At 39.6% G+C, this 16,647-nt stretch overlaps 1 protein-coding gene across 1 annotated transcript; it reads left to right on the top strand.

Annotated features, from left to right (window-relative positions):
* Positions 1 to 745: 745 nt before the first annotated feature.
* LOC5571162 lies at positions 746 to 15,510 on the top strand. Its single transcript, XM_021848659.1, has 3 exons — positions 746 to 897; positions 996 to 1,069; positions 14,807 to 15,510. The coding sequence occupies exon 3, from the start codon at positions 15,188 to 15,190 to the stop codon at positions 15,383 to 15,385; it is 198 nt and encodes a 65-aa protein (XP_021704351.1). The 5' UTR covers positions 746 to 897; positions 996 to 1,069; positions 14,807 to 15,187; the 3' UTR covers positions 15,386 to 15,510.
* Positions 15,511 to 16,647: the final 1,137 nt, after the last annotated feature.

Genomic DNA, 16,647 nt, shown 5'->3' with positions numbered 1-16,647 from the left:
ATAGAAGATTAATGTCGCTGGTGTTCCCTTTGTTCTCGCTCAGAAACATGTTGGGTACATAAGTGTCAAACTGCATACATTTTCGCGTTGACATTTATAGCCCCGCCAGCAAAAGATGTTCCTACTGCGACGCCAGCGACATTCTTCTTCTATGGTTTATTACTTCTATTAAGAATTTAAATGAATAACTGGACTGCAAATTTGCTTAACATATAATATTTAATCACACATGCATAATTAACAATGGACCTATGTACGGGTTCACTATTTGACGTTTTAGCGGTGCCGTGTTATTTATGTGGCCATGGAAACCAGTGAATTCGGCACCGCTGAAACGTCAAATTAGTGTACTCGTGCATCGGTCCATTACTTCATTACAATTATTATATATGTTGCTTGTATCCTTCCGGACAAAAAAAAAACCCGGCTCAATCGTCTTTATTGTGGACTCAAATTTCAATGCCATAGAGGTGGGATATTTTCAACTCGATGAGCTCCAAAGTTCGTGCAGAGAAAAATATGATCTAGATCACTCCTGTTATTTCTTTCAAACCAATCCTGCTCCTTTTATAATCCAATCGTTATTTACCACTATACTAAGCCAAATACTTCAACTTTGTCTTACAATAATAAATATGTTTGCGCAAATCGAATTTAGTTTGCAAATGCATAAAAAATAGTAATTTTATGAATTTTATTTTTTTTGAGTGTAATCGAGAATCGTCGTCATCGGTGTGTGAAACAAATTTAGCGTGGCAAGCAACTCATGACGTTTGCTGCCAAAACAGTCGGAAAAAGTCTCGCAGTTTTTTGTTGTTTTCTAAAATATTACAACAAAAATCCTTTTTTCTCATAAATTGTTCTACAATTTCTGAAAACTTGTGTCTTCTGGCATACGTCAGTAGATAGAGTACTGTAAAATAATTGAGTTATCATAGATTTCAAGGAATAAACCTGACGGTTTCTATTTTACTGTATCGTTTTCCTTCCGGCAGATTTTGAATGACAAGAAGTGCCCCGAAAGATCCGTGTAAGATCTCCGCTTGTAGGATTCAAACGTGTCTTAAAGGTAATGTATTGGATTATAATCGATTGTGGTTCCACTATAGAGCGCTGCATATGACGAGCCTAACCACACTTATTTGACAGCTGCTGGTCCTGTTGTTTACGTTTCGGACTTAGTCGTTTTTTCCATCATTTTTTCATCTTCGCATTTCTATCACCAGCATGCTGATGGTGACGATTTTCCACGGTAGGATGATAGAATAATACGATCCGTGGGTATCTGCAGTGGATTTGACCTCTCCTCGCAGCAAACTTTCACGAAATTAAGAATGATTCGAAAAAAGTACCAAGTCCAAACTGTAAACAACAGGACCAGTACCTGTCAAAATTGATGGGTGACGTCACAGTGCAGTGGAGTATTGAGTATTCGGTTACAAATTTTTGCTTGTAATATTACATAACTTAACCTCGCTGGCCTAACCGGCTTTGTGTCATCGTTATATTTTGTGTTTGTATATACCAGGGCCGCCCAACGTACGGTTCGCGAGTCACATCCGAAACGCGGAGTCCTTTTGTGAGGTATGTGAAGAGTTTGAAAATTCTGGTCATATCTGCCCGTTGAATGATTTGATCACTTTTAATTAAGCACCAAGACTTGTCATTGAAACGCCCGCGATTAATGTGAGATTGCTTGGAATCCAAATTCAATTATTTTCATTTTCATTTTGCAGCGTTTGGTGGGGCAATTAGAGCGTAAGTTAGTCCAAAGCCGGGGACAGGGATAGGTCATGGCCGTAATAGTCTATGCGGACCGCTTGAACACCATCGGAAAGAATAGGAAGGGTTGGGGTAGGAAAAGGGAGTTGGAGAAGACTTGACACAGTAATGCGAATAATGCTGCGATTAATGTGCTGAAAGCAATTTAATTTTAGTTTTGAAGTTTAATTTGACTTACACTCAAAATAATCCAAACGTCATTGTTACGTGAAAACATACGTGATTTTTTTCCATCGCACTTTTCACGTAGCTCCTACGCAAACCATAGGTAGCTCAGAATGAACGCATGAACTTTGGAAGTTCGTCCATTCCACCGTCGCTAAACGTAAGACCTACGTGGATTTTCCGGTAGCCTTTACGAAGCGTTTCAATAGGACCTAGATGGTTTTGCATTAAATTTAACTGTAATAAAGACCAATCTTATTTCTAATAGGCTTTGGAAGAAAACTAATTCCCAATTGGAAAATGTAAACAAACTTAAAATATTGTGATATTTTTATTGTCAATCTGAGCATTTTGAATCATGTTTCCTCAATTTTGTGAGTTTGATCTGTCTTGTTGTAGCCTTCGGGTGCTATAATTGATAAGAGGTTATAATTCACGTGTAAAATATGAAGTAATGCAGGGATTCTTCGATATTCAAAGCATATTTACCTTGAAATTAATCTTACACAGAGATTAAAGCAGCAGCAGCTTCTGAAGTTCTTCACAAATCAAGCAGACGCCATCTTAGGATTTGAGCTCAACAACGAATGTACGTACAATATGCAGATGTCAAAATGAACTTAGGCACCTACGTGAATTCCACGTAAGTGCGATAGGTAACCTCAGTAAACATTACCGAGTCACTGTTTGGTGGTTATTAATGGTTTAGTGATCTTTATCTTAGTCAGGTGAAGTGGAGGTAAAATGAATTTGGAATGAGCTACGTGATTTTTCACGTAGCAATGACGTTTGGATTTTTTTGAGTGTACTAAAATTCCAAGTAGACCGGCCATTGCAGGGGAAGTGATGGTAAAATGAACACCACGTCTCTTTCGACGGAAAAAACAAATTTCAATGAATTTTTATCACGCACGGACGATTTAGAGCATAAATCGGAGTGTTCGGGTTGATACAGAGGTAAATTGCAGTAAAAATATCAACGAAAACTAAGATTTCAGAAAACCACGTTTGAAAATTCAAACTGACGTAACTTTTAGCTCGGAGGTCTTGAGGTTTTTCATTGATGTAAATATCGTTATGATATGATGTCAAATTTGATACTTTTAAATTTGTTTTTGAATGGGTTACTATCCTTAATGGATATATTTTCGGATATGGAATGCAAATTTACAAAAAATATTTGTTTTGCTCACGTTTTTTGCATGATGTTCATTTTAACCACATAGTGCAGGTAAAATGCACATTTGCATCTTTTTTTGCTTGCGATAAAAATATGTGTAAATTAAGCTCTGTTAGTCTGAATTCATGTTGGTGGGGATTGCTCATCAAACCTTCCGATCCGCCTCATAGTTACGTACTATTTGGTGCTGGGTGTAGTTCTTGTTTTTCCAGCTGTATTGAAAAGCATGAGCCATAGTCTTTGGCATACAATCGGATCTATCTTTAGCAGAAAAGAACCGAAATGTCTATCGACGACCGGTGATTGCTAGCAGATATAGTGGAGAGCTTGTCTTGAAACGTTCATCGCTTCAAGCTAGTTGAAAAACTGAATACACTGATTGCCTGTCGATCAGAGCCGAACTAGGCATAGATCGTATACATACATCTGAATCTACATGTCTCCGATGTATTACATCGTTCCAGGTGGGAGTTATCTGATATGTGAATATGGTATCATAACAGAATTTTCCATCTGAACGAAGTGATAAATCATAATATTCCGCAAACTGTATCACACATCTACAGAATGTATTGCGTGAAGTTAAGACACAGCAGAGTATTGGGTACATAGGACCAAGTCCCTGCCGGGTGGCGCGAAACTGATGAGCGATAGACAATAGAATCAACAACACTGCCATAAGGGATAGTAAGCATGTGACTATTGTCGAAACTATGATTAGGAGGCAAATCAACATCCCAAGATCAAATTTTTGTTACAACCCAATGTAGGTATTATTAAATTAGGCTGTAGAAAATGATAAATATCTGATCACTTAGGAACCTTGCAACAGGTAATAAATGCTCGTAGTCTGTTTTCTTCGAATACACATGTATAAATTGTTAAAATTGCCGAATCATACGCGGAATTTATTAAACGGATCATGAAATTAGGATTGAAATAATAATGATGATAGATTATCAACTTTCCTTTCGTCTTGCTATTTGTTACTGTTAGAATCACCAAACTGATTGGTTTCCCACTACTTACACCAATACAACAGCACGAAAACTGAAGTATTATAATCGCGCGTTGGAACTTTCAATATCCATATATTACATCAATAGTGAATTCTTGTATGTAGCCAGTATAAATAACAGAATCATCAACTTCTTGAACATTCTTTAACTGAAAACAGGATGCTTGTTTTATCAAACATGCTCAATCTGCACCTAAAATCTCGGATCCAAATAGTTTTCTAAATAAAAATTGTGTCTAAATGAAACGTGTAGGCCAACAAAACATAATTGAGTAGGAGTTTACAAGTTACTTAGCACATGAAAAGCAGTTTAAATTAATCTATTACTAGATCAACACTAATGCTCACATTTTTATATTCTCATTTCATCATGGTCCTCATTGCTCGAGCGGAGACGAACACCCTGGAGATGGAAAAAATCGACAGCGCTACGACAAGGAAACGTAACAGATGAGAAACTATCGATACATTTATCAATTATAAAACCCCGTTTTAATGTTAACACTTTGTTTCTGTTTTTTCTGTTTTTTTCGTTTCAGCAATCAAATAACCGAACCAACTCTACTATCTTTTCATTTCTTCTTCGTTATACTTATAGTCCTTCTGGCACTGAAACGAGTGGTGCGCCTTTCGCTTTCTTACTGGTGCTGTTTTTCCTGTACATTTGGCATAGTGTCGGAGGTGGTGTACTGTATTTGCTATACAACGCGCTACTTTCGATATTGTGCTTGGCGTGTGGGGAAGCAGTACTAGTGGTGAAGCGGAGGGCGCCATTCGGTTTAGTGCCAGAGGGACTATATCTATTTAATGTATCTGAAGCTTGTGGGACCGCTTTAATTCCGGCGCCTGCTTGTGGAAGATCCCGGTGTGCTAAACGGTATAGGACATGTTAACGGGGGAGGCTTGGTAGGTCCTCACCCAGCCCGTGTCTAGATGGGCGGATAATTGTCTGCCAGGGTGTGGATTGAGCAATTACAATTACAATTACAATTAAGCTCTGTTAGTCTGAATTCATGTTACTGCTATTATAGGTAACATCCCTATTTTTGATGTTGTGCGATAGAACTGTACATATTCCTCGTTTTTGTATCAGAAACAAGATGATATCCTTAAGGTGTTCATTTTACCACCCCTTCCCCTACAAGTAAGAAAGAATGAGCTGATCGCTTTCTAGAAATTTTATAAACAACAAAATAGTAACTACCTATATGAGAGTGATGATAAGGGCTGCTGATGGCACGATACGACGCTTTAGGACAGGCATTGGATTTCATCTCATCTTTCAATCCTCTGAGCAAGATATGGATCAAATAAGATGATATCATCTAGGGCTTTTTGATCATCTTTTAACAAAAATCTTTGGTCCTTTTGATGCTCGATAAAATCTTTTCGACTCGGCAATCCATGTAGTTTATACGGTGACAGCGTTTGAAAAAGGTACATAAGAAAATCAGTGAAATATTCGAACACTCAACGAACGTAAGTGAACTAAACTATTTGATATATAGCCGACTATAATTTCATTAAATTTTAAGGTTTAAGTTAGTTTTTTAAGTTTAGGAGCTTTTGATACTGATTGAACATTACTTTAAGGTGATTATAGAACGAAGCCACACCTCAAATTTTCAAGAGCACAAGACATGAGAACCAAACCGAGCTCCGCGTTGAAAATTTATCCCATTGGTCACCACCAGCAAGCAAGTAATTTGATTGATTTTCAACGCGAACTGTTGTCAGATACTCCAGTCGGGTGCACTTAAAAATTCGAAGTTTGGCTTCGTTTTATAATCAGGCACCTTAAAGTACGGAATTCAATCGATCTTTATCTGTTTTTATCATGTGCACCCGATTCTGTTTTCGCACGGATTTTTTTACACGGCCGTGCAAAAAAAAATTTCCATACATTTTTTTTCCGCCAAAACCTTATTTTTGCATGAAAAGTCGAAAAATGGTGTTACTTTTTTGCACGGTTTTTGAAATTTTGAACTGAAACTTTTTTTGCAAGGTACGCATCCCCCGTGCAGAAACGAATCGGGTGTATATCTGTATACAATTATAATTCAGTTCACTGATTGACGATGCTGATTTGTACAAAAGTATTTGATATTTCTAATTCATTTGTTTGATCACAATGAGTTAATAATGAAAAAGATTTACTTACTCTTGATGATAATAGGTATTTCCCTGACCAGAATTATTCTATTTTAAGCACCCTTTTCGTAGCTTTTCTATCCAGGTATCCATATACTGCTTACAATTATTCTTATTGTGCTTGAAATTATTCTTATTGTGCATGCTTATGCATTATATTAGTAATGATCATAATTATGCAACAGATAAGAAGGTGAGAAAGAGAGAATATAGGAACAGTGATTAGTAATGATTTAAATATGTAGTTTTGTTAGAATAATAAACAATAAATGAAATAACTTCAAAAAATGACATTACAGCATAGCTGACGCTTTCGGATCGTAAGACCGATGTATAAACATAATTTGTTTCGAAATTGTCCGCGTGGTCTTCTAGTGCCCCTGTTAGATAAGCATCAGTCATAGACATACACACCGAATACTCGCCATGACCCCATTTGTATATGTAAAGGCTTAGCTGATGTGGCTTTTCTAATAGGTAGTTCTTTCACTCATTGATTGTCTTCAAAACCTTGTCAAGTATAGAAAATTGATTTTATATCATTTATTAGTACAGTGAAGCTTCACTGCACTTGTTAAGTATTAGGTATTATTTTGAAAAGAAAAGAAAAAGTGTTTTTATCACTATTGATATTATCAAGGCCAGAATTCCCAGTGAGTGAAGAATTTTATAGTACTAGAACGCCATAGAAGATCACTAAACATTACCAATTAATCATGGAACGGCTTTTTGCTCTATTATTTTAAGTAGATGCTATTAATATCCCTTTGCTCCCATCCGCAACCCTGTTGGGTTTCGAAAACCTCATAGAAGATTACAATCCGTCAATGGCATTCCCAATTACTACCCACATTGCACATTCAAAAGGGTCTGATTGTGCTCCTAACCCACCCTCAGTTTGTAATCTTCTGGCCAGCTTGAAATTATATTTTCCCGGAGTGAAAGTAATTTTGATGAGTGATAGCCGTACTATGCAGTAGTTTAACCAGAATCTTTAGGTCTGAAGATAAAATCTGAATTTTGTAATAAAAAGATTGCCATTGCTTTGAAATTCACCCAATATCTAATCAAAACTACTAACAACAGCGATCAATTATCAAAACTTATAATATATAATCCCAAGCCCAAGGTGCTTGGAATTTGGAATCCAAATTCAATAATGTACCAAAACTTGGAAGGCACAAATCTCGTGAAAGAAGCATAAACGACTGTGCCATTTCTAGACTTAAGCTAAGCAAATTTGCACTAGCAAAAAGTTTAAAATAAGAATATGGACTTCGTACGATCATTATTTCTGCAGATTTGAGCTTTCGAAATCGTTAGTAGGAGCCAAACCGGCCATTATTGTGATAGCCATTTTCGGATTCCGACATTTTTCACTTTTAAATGTTGTGCACTGCCATGAATCGCAAGTCAGTCCCATCTGCATTTTCGTCTAAATTGAGTTGAGTTCAGTTTTCAATAAGTGCTCTGAAAACACCAATATGATTCGATGCAATCTCGCACTTTTTTTTTCGCATTTTCGCACTTATGAAGCCGCACTTCGCAGTCCAGTAGTGAAAGAAATACACAATAATAAACTTTCCTTATGTGCGTGTTATGAGCCAAGGTTTAAGCCAAAAATAAAATCATTTTGATTTCCGAGCTACGAAAAAAATTACAAAATTCCAAAGTGTACCTCGTCCAAAGGCAGGGTTGGGTATTAGAGGGCTAGGATTTGAACATGTTCCAATCTTCAGTTTTTTTTTTTTTTTTTTTTGAATATTCTTATGGAAAACGAGTTTGGAAACATCACACTCCAATTTCTCAATGCCTACTTTTTACAGATGGGACTGACTTGCGATTCACGGCAGTGCAGGCCAGGTAGGGCGTCTGAACTAATCCTTTATCCTATAAAGGATCACTAGTCCGAACCACCAGTAATAGAGGTAGTAGTAACGGGTTGAGGAATAAAAAAAATCGTTAAAAAACGGAAGCACGTGGTATTTCATAGACCGTTAAGTCACCAGTCACCGTGCGGCCTCCATTCACCGTGCACTTATACAAATTCCTACAGAATATTCATACAATTTTTACAAATTATTCTTTTGTCAGCAGAATAAGATAAAATTGATGAAATGCAATAGTTTTTGTCACAAAACATTTTGAAAAACCTAGTTTATGTAGTCAAAATCATGTGAATTCTGTTTAATAAGGGTAGAAACGCCAAAAAATAACATTTTTCATTTTGACGTTAGAGTATCATTTTTTTTATAATTTCAACAAGTTTTCGCTGTCGATACTTCAAGTAAGATGTATTCAATCGTATGAACCATGAGATTTTATGCAAATAAGATTTTTTTATTGTGTTTCAGTCGGAACACAAATACACGGTGAATGGACCCTTTTGAATATTAATGGTTCCTATTACCGTGCAGAACAGAAGGTTTCAGCGACTCGCTGTGTCTGAGATCCCTCTACTGCGCTCTAGTTCGTTCGATTCTGGAATTTGCTGCGATAGTGTGGTGTCCGTTCCACGCCAGCTGGATTACCCGAATTGAATCTGTTCAGAGAAAATTCCTGCGCCACGCCCTCAGAAATCTTCCTTAGCGTGATCCCAGTAACCTGCCTCCTTACGAAGATCGCTGTCGTTTATTGGGGATTGATACTTTGGAGAACAGGCGTTGTGTATCGCAAGCCGCTTTTGTAGCCAAGTTGCTTCAAGGGGACATCGATTCGCCATCCCTTCTAGCTGATGTTAGCATCTACGCCAGGAATCTGCGTAGACGGAATTTTGTCAGTCTCAGCAGTCGAAACACTTTATACGGACAGCATGACCCAATTAGATGGCAACGAAATTTAACGAAATCTATCATCTCTTCGATTTTAACATCACTAAACTCAAAATAATCCAAACGTCATTGTTACGTGAAAAATCACGTAGATCCTTGAAAATGAATTCTCTCCGACTCCTACCTGACTAAGGTAACAATCACTGAACCATGGTCTAATCCACCGGTGTACTAAATTCACTCGGTCTGAGAATTATGACACTTGAGCGGGGCACGCTCCCGTATGATCCCCACGTGATCTGGACCCGCTCTAGTGTCAAAATTCTTCGACCGAGTTAGTTTAGTACACCAGTGGATAAGTCCATAGGTAAATATGAAATGGATCTCCGCTAAGTTTCACTGTGGTTGACCTATCAATCAGTTTTTGTTGGAAGGGATCAATGGTGCGAACGTTTAGAGGTAACCATACCATCTACCAGAGCTTTTATAGTGATGGGTGATATGCAGAGGCGCGTGATCGGGTGGTGGGCGATCAATGAGAGAATGAACAAGTTGAGGATCAAAGGCCGGTTCTTCAACTTCAGCATAATAAACGTGCACAGCCCTCACTCCGGAAGCACTGATGATGATAAAGACGCTTTTTACGCGCAGCTCGAACGCGAGTACGACAGCTGCCCAAGCCACGACGTCAAAATCATCATAGAAGATCTAAACGCTCAGGTTGGCCAGGAGGAGGAATTCAGACCGACGATTGGAAAGTTCAGCGCTTACCGGCTGACGAACGAAAACGGCCTACGACTAATTGATTTTGCCGCTTCCAAAAATATGGCCATTCGTAGCACCTACTTCCAGCACAGCCTTCCGTACCGATACACCTGGAGATCACCACAGCAGACAGAATCGCAAATCGACCACGTTCTGATTGATGGTCGGCACTTCTCCGACATTATCGACGTCAGGACCTATCGTGGCGCTAACATCGACTCTGACCACTATCTGGTGATGGTCAAACTGCGCCCAAAACTCTCCGTCGTTAACAACGTACGGTACCGACGGCCGCCCCGGTATGACCTAGAGCGGCTCGAGCAACCGGATGTCGCAGCGGCATACGCGCAGCAACTCGAGGCTGCATTACCGGAAGAGGGTGAGCTGGACGAAGCCCCTCTTGAGGAATGCTGGAGAACAGTAAAAGCAGCCATCAACGATGCAGCTGAGAGCAACGTCGGGTACGTGGGACGGAGTCGACGGAACGATTGGTTCGACGAGGAGTGCCAGGAGGTTTTGAAGGAGAAGAATGCAGCGCGGGCGGTCATGCTGCAGCAAGGGACCCGGCAGAACGTGGAACGCTATAAACAGAAACGGCAACAGCAGACCCGCCTCTTTCGGGAGAAAAAAAGGCCGCCTCAGGAAACGCGTAGGTTCTATCAAAAGCTCAACGCATCCCGCAACGGCTTCGTGCCGCGAGCCGAGATGCGCAGGGATAAGGATAGGAGCATACTGACGGACGAGCGTGAGGTGATCGAAAGGTGGAAGCAGCACTTCGACGAGCACCTGAATGGTGCTGAGAGCACAGGCAATGAAGGACGGGACAACGGAGGAAATGCCTTCGTCAGTACTGCGGAAGATGGAAACCAACCAGCCCCCACTTTGAGGGAGGTTAAGGATGCCATTCACCAGCTCAAGAACAATAAATCTGCTGGTAAGGATGGTATCGGAGCTGAACTCATAAAGATGGGTCCGGAAAGGCTGGTCATTTGTCTGCACCGGCTGATAGGCACAATCTGGGAAACAGAACAGCTACCGGAGGAGTGGAAGGAAGGGGTAATCTGCCCCATCTACAAGAAAGGCGACAAGTTAGATTGTGAGAACTTTCGAGCGATCACCGTTCTAAATGCGGCCTACAAAGTATTATCCCAGATCATCTTCCGTCGTCTGTCACCTGTAGTAAACGAGTTCGTAGGAAGTTATCAAGCCGGCTTCGTTGACGGCCGATCGACAACGGACCAGATCTTTACTGTACGGCAAATCCTCCAAAAATGTCGTGAATACCAGGTCCCAACGCATCACCTTTTCATCGATTTCAAGGCGGCATACGACAGTATCGACCGCGTAGAGCTATGGAAAATCATGGACGAGAACAGCTTTCCCGGGAAGCTCACGAGACTGATAAGAGCGACGATGGAAGGTGTGCAAAATTGTGTGAAGGTTTCAGGCGAACACTACAGTTCGTTTGGATCCCACCGGGGACTACGACAAGGTGATGGACTTCCGTGCCTGTTGTTCAATATTGCGCTAGAAGGTGTTATGCGGAGAGCCGGGCTTAACAGCCGGGGTACGATTTTTACGAAATCCAGTCAATTTGTTTGCTTCGCGGATGATATGGACATCGTCGGCCGAACATTTGAAAAGGTGGCAGACCTGTACACCCGCCTGAAACGCGAGGCAGCAAAAGTTGGACTGGTGGTGAATGCGGCCAAGACAAAGTACATGCTAGCTGGTGGGGCCGAGCGCGACAGGGCTCGCCTAGGTAGCAGTATTACGATAGACGGGGATACTTCGACGTCGACCACGAGTTCGTCTACCTTGGATCCTTGCTGACGGCTGACAATAACGTTAGCCGTGAAATACGGAAGCGCATCATCAGTGGAAGTCGGGCCTACTATGGCCTCCAGAAGAAGCTGCGGTCAAAAAAGATTCACGCCCGCACCAAATGTACCATGTACAAAACGCTCATAAGGCCGGTAGTCTTCTACGGGCATGAAACGTGGACGATGCTCGAGGAGGACCTGCAAGCACTTGGAGTCTTCGAACGTCGGGTGCTTAGGACGATCTTCGGCGGTGTGCAGGAGAACGGTGTGTGGCGGCGAAGAATGAACCACGAGCTCGCCCAACTCTACGGCGAATCCAATATCCAGAAGGTAGCCAAAGCTGGAAGGATACGATGGGCAGGGAAAGTTGCAAGAATGCCGGAGAGCAACCCTGCAAAGATGGTATTCGCTTCGGATCCGGTTGGTACAATAAGGCGTGGAGCGCAGCTAGCTAGGTGGGTGGATCAAGTGCGTATCGATTTGGCGAGCGTGGGGCAGAACCGAGGATGGAGAGATGCGGCCACGAACCGAGTATTGTGGCGTAAAATTGTTGATTCAGTGTTATCTGTGTAGATGTTAACTAAATAAATTTTTTTTTTTTTTTTTTAAATCTTTATTAGAGTGTATTTTAACGCACGAGGGCTAGTTCTACACTTACTAAATAAATGAAATTACCTATCAATCCTACGTGGAAATTACGTACATAGATTGATTCATTTTGATCGTGTTCACTCTGCAATTCATTCTATGTTGTGATGGCGTCAGTCCAAGACAAGCTTTGAGAGCAATTATTTTAACCGCTATAATAACATAAATTTTAAAGTAAATTCTATTTTGGTTTCTGCAATCGCATTTTGGTATAAATTATACTCCTTAGGGCCAGAATTGCATAGTCTTTTTTGACGAGCCAAGCGTCTTAAGGTGAAGCGGCGTGTAAGTCAAAGAATCATTAGAATCATCATTGATGTAATAGTAGTAGTGTCACCTTTCCATGTACATTTTCAAAACAAACAAACAAAAAATACATAATTTTTGTTAACATATTTTTATGTAAACACACGGGAAATTCAGTAATTTGACGAGTATTGAAAATCAAAATCTGCTGTTTAATCATGCATATCAAAAGAACACATTATGATTTATTGACGAGCAACGGAACTTCTCTGTTTGATGTTGAAATCATCGCATATTCATGTTATGCATCGGCACTGTTTATGTTTGCAGGATATGACGGTGTTGCCAGGTTGTAGGTGACAGATTTTTCTACGAATTGTAATATGTTCGTTTTCAGAACATTTGCCGCATATTATCAACCCTTATAATTCTTCGAAAAGTTTTTTATCATAAGATGACTGATTTAATGAAATGTTTACGATTTTTGTGATCAATTCTCATTAATTGCAATGAATTTATGGAAGGCATCCTTGGCATCACTGCGCTTCACGATCGCGATGATTGTGCACGTATGGTGGTGTCGTCGTCGTCGTTGATTTGCTACAAGTGAAAAACGCCGCCATATCATATTTGATTGTTGCGGTTGATAAAACTATTAAAATTTTTAGTTCCCGTTTGAAATGTGTTCCTTTAAGGGAAGTAAATGAATGATTTGTTTAGTGAAAGTGTTGTGAACGCAATATAAAATCCAATACACTCATTTTTAATGCAGAATTACAACTGAAAAGGTAAGCACCTTCTATTTACAAGTGTAGTTGTGTGAGGCAATGAAATGCGGCATAAGTTTGGAGATTTTTTTTTGGAATATAAATCTCATGTATATTGTCACTAAATTGACAATGGTGTATCTGAAATTTATGATTAAATATTGGAGAACCATCTGAAGCATTTTTCTTCGAATAAAACATCCATGTAATCAGGCGATGAGCCGTTATATTTTATTGATGATGCAAATACCAATACTATCATAACATTATGTTAATGTTTTTGAAAGAAGCCATTTTGTGATCGCGCACAAAAGGCCTTAAGGTGATCTGGTGTTGAACGAAATAGTTTTCTCTCGCTCACAGCTAAACGTGAGTAAATCATCTATTTTTGCGTATTTTTTACTATTCAATCCCTATTATTACATTCTCACTGTTATAAGAACGGTACCTGCTAAAACCCGGCGAAAGAATCTAATCCTACTTGGGGGCGGTCCATCAATTACGTAAGACAATTTTGGCAGTTTTTAGAACCCCCCACCCCCCATGGTAAGAGTTTTTGTATGAAAATAAAAAATAGTTTGTATGGCGCGTAAGAAATCTCAAACCCCCCCCCCTCCCCCCATAACCCCTTACGTAATTAATGGACGGCCCCTTGTGTCTATAGAAGCGGAAGTATCCACCAACCTACCAATTCTGAAACAAATGTGTGTTCTTTGACGAAAATGTTTTCCCTGAAGTTTCATATCTACCAGTCAGCTAATAAAAGTTTCATAATTATTGTGTTTATATTTCGTTTTATAAAAAAATGTGCAATTACAGATAATAAAGCAAAGCCAAGCAGATTATATTTACACAGATTTCAATTGACATTTACAGGAAGCTTTCTTTAGCTTCCATTAATTCCCTTGGTGGAATTTACGAAAAATTAACGTAACCCTTACGTAGTTCCACGCTGCTGTTGTGAACGAAAAGCGAGGGTTTTTCAACAGTGTTGTACAAAATGCAACAGCGCGACGACTGAAGTGTTAATACAAATGTTTCTAGCGATTGCCTTAAGTATGACTATTGAAATTTATGATGTTTCAAATGTGCTGTACATATGCCGCAATAATAGGCAAAAGGCTATTTTAATTGTCCTATTATTGTGATATATGCCTTTTCTTGAAAATATAAAAATCTCCTTCAAAATTCAACGTATTTCAGGTAACTACATCCATCATGAACTTATATATGATACCTATGCCTGGTGCATGTAATTGATTTAGTTCTAAACTTAAAAATTCGCGCCTATGAAATTAATATCGTAGATAGAGGGACCTGCTAAAAATATAGGCTTTTTTCGATGCATCATTTGAAAGCATTCATTTGAATCAGCTTGGGAATATTATAGACTTTCATTATTATCAATAATGTTCATAGAAAATTTTTAATTATCATACCGCAATAATGGGCAAATTACCCTTACCAAATTTTTAATTTTATCTTCACAGAGCACAAATTTGATGAGACCAGGTGCTATGACGTCCTCGAAGACATGCGCCAGTGTTGTCTAAAGTGGCACAAAGTATCACTCTGCTGTTCCGGAATCAAACTGGATCGCAATTACAGACTAGAGAAGGAAGCTGCAGAACGCGAGAAATTGGAGAAACAGCACAAGCCATGAGCCACGATCCCCGCCGGAAATTCATCGTACCGAAACGAAACTGGGCCCAGCGTAATCCTCGGCTGTTCGTTAGCATTGTTACAACCACCGCCCTTTTGACCTTCTTCTCCAAACCATTGTACGACGCATTCATCGCAGACGAGCCTCCGGTCAAAAGAGAATACCGATCGGTTCGAATTGGTCCTAAGTAAAAAGAAATTTAAGGGCAATGGAATCCGTTAGAAAGGCCAACCAAAGACTTAAGAACTATCCTATCTTACTGGCCAAGTGTTCCGTCGCAGCTGCCGCCTATGCTACATGTGTGACCACGGATTTGAATGTTTCGCATAAGTCGTGCGACCAGGAATTCCGGCAGTTTAAACAGTGCTTACAGAAGGCAGCCAGTGATATGAAAACAAAACTATGATTGAAGTGGTGTAATATGGACCGATTAAAATTCTTAGATACCTAGTGAATAAACTAATCCGTTTGGCGCCGGCAATCGTACTAACAATTCATGTAATCGAATAAAGTAGTGAAACCTTTTTAAAATAGTAAGTATCAGTAACGATTTCATAACCTTCCTCAGAATGCACCATTCCCTAGAAACCTATGCATTTTTATTGAAAATAAGCAAGGGTAAAATATAGTGATGCAACGAATATCTAGCTAGTGAGCATTAAGCTTTTAAACGGATATCTCAGTAAACTGACCACTTAGAGAGAATTGTTGTTCAGTAGCTCAAGGGCTATCATTATTTGAGCTAAGAATTTAGAGATTTTGCCACCAGGTGACGCTAGTGAGCATGAATCTTTTGTTTGGCGGATATCTTAGCATCCTGACAACTTAGAAGGATGCCGCCTTCGGCAAAGCTGTTCGTAGCTCAAAGGCTATCATTATTTGAGACAAGTCACCTGAACAAAGGTTTGCCCATGGGTTCAAACAATATAGTTCAAGTATACGTTCTGCAAACTGCTCGTCAAAACGCGGTTGACTTCATGACATTTCATCAGCTCATTATCATAGCTTATTAATGATAAAAGGTCAATTCGATTTACATATGGGAAGGATATGGGTATCCTTTCTTTAGGTGACCCATTTTGACTATCTTTATCCTATATTGTGCAGAATAGTGAAGATTGTCAAATTAACATAAAATAACTTATTAGAGACGTATAGCGTAACTTGGTTTGATTCCAGAGACCAACTTACATTATGCCAAACTACTTTATGCCATTTGGGGTTGCCGCGGTTTTTCGCCAAATGTGCTCCTATTCTGCGTGGCGGGTGCGGTGAGAGGAGTCTAATGAGGTGTCAATTCTTGCTGAACTTTTCTAAACGACCTATACCGTGACCTGCTCTAATACCGTGTGTTGCCTAATACCGTGTATTTGGGAATTATATGGATTTTCAGCCTATTATATTATTATTTTTTGAACGATTTTCACAAACGTTAGCATATAAAGTAGTCTTTAGGAAGCGTTGCGTTGCGTTGCGTTGCGTGGTAACGGAGTATTTCGTAGATTGCATACTGAAAACTGTCATGTTAGAAACTTTACAACACTTATTCCAATTACTCATGGAAAACTATTTTGAATCAAATAGTTATCCAATCGGAATTCAGAGATGCAAAGACATGATAATTTCCATTGCCGGCCACGCCCATCTTCTCCGTTACGAGGAAAGGAA

The sequence above is a fragment of the Aedes aegypti genome, chromosome 3 (assembly GCF_002204515.2).
Source record: "Aedes aegypti strain LVP_AGWG chromosome 3, AaegL5.0 Primary Assembly, whole genome shotgun sequence".
Lineage (NCBI taxonomy): Eukaryota > Metazoa > Arthropoda > Insecta > Diptera > Culicidae > Aedes > Aedes aegypti.
Note: the sequence above shows the minus strand (reverse complement) of the source record. Positions and strands in the feature narration are given on the sequence as shown.

What these genes read in the sequence shown, in the direction of transcription:
- LOC5571162 (XM_021848659.1), top strand. Translation starts at nt 15,188, where the DNA reads ATGGAATCCGTTAGAAAGGCCAACCAAAGACTTAAGAACTATCCTATC.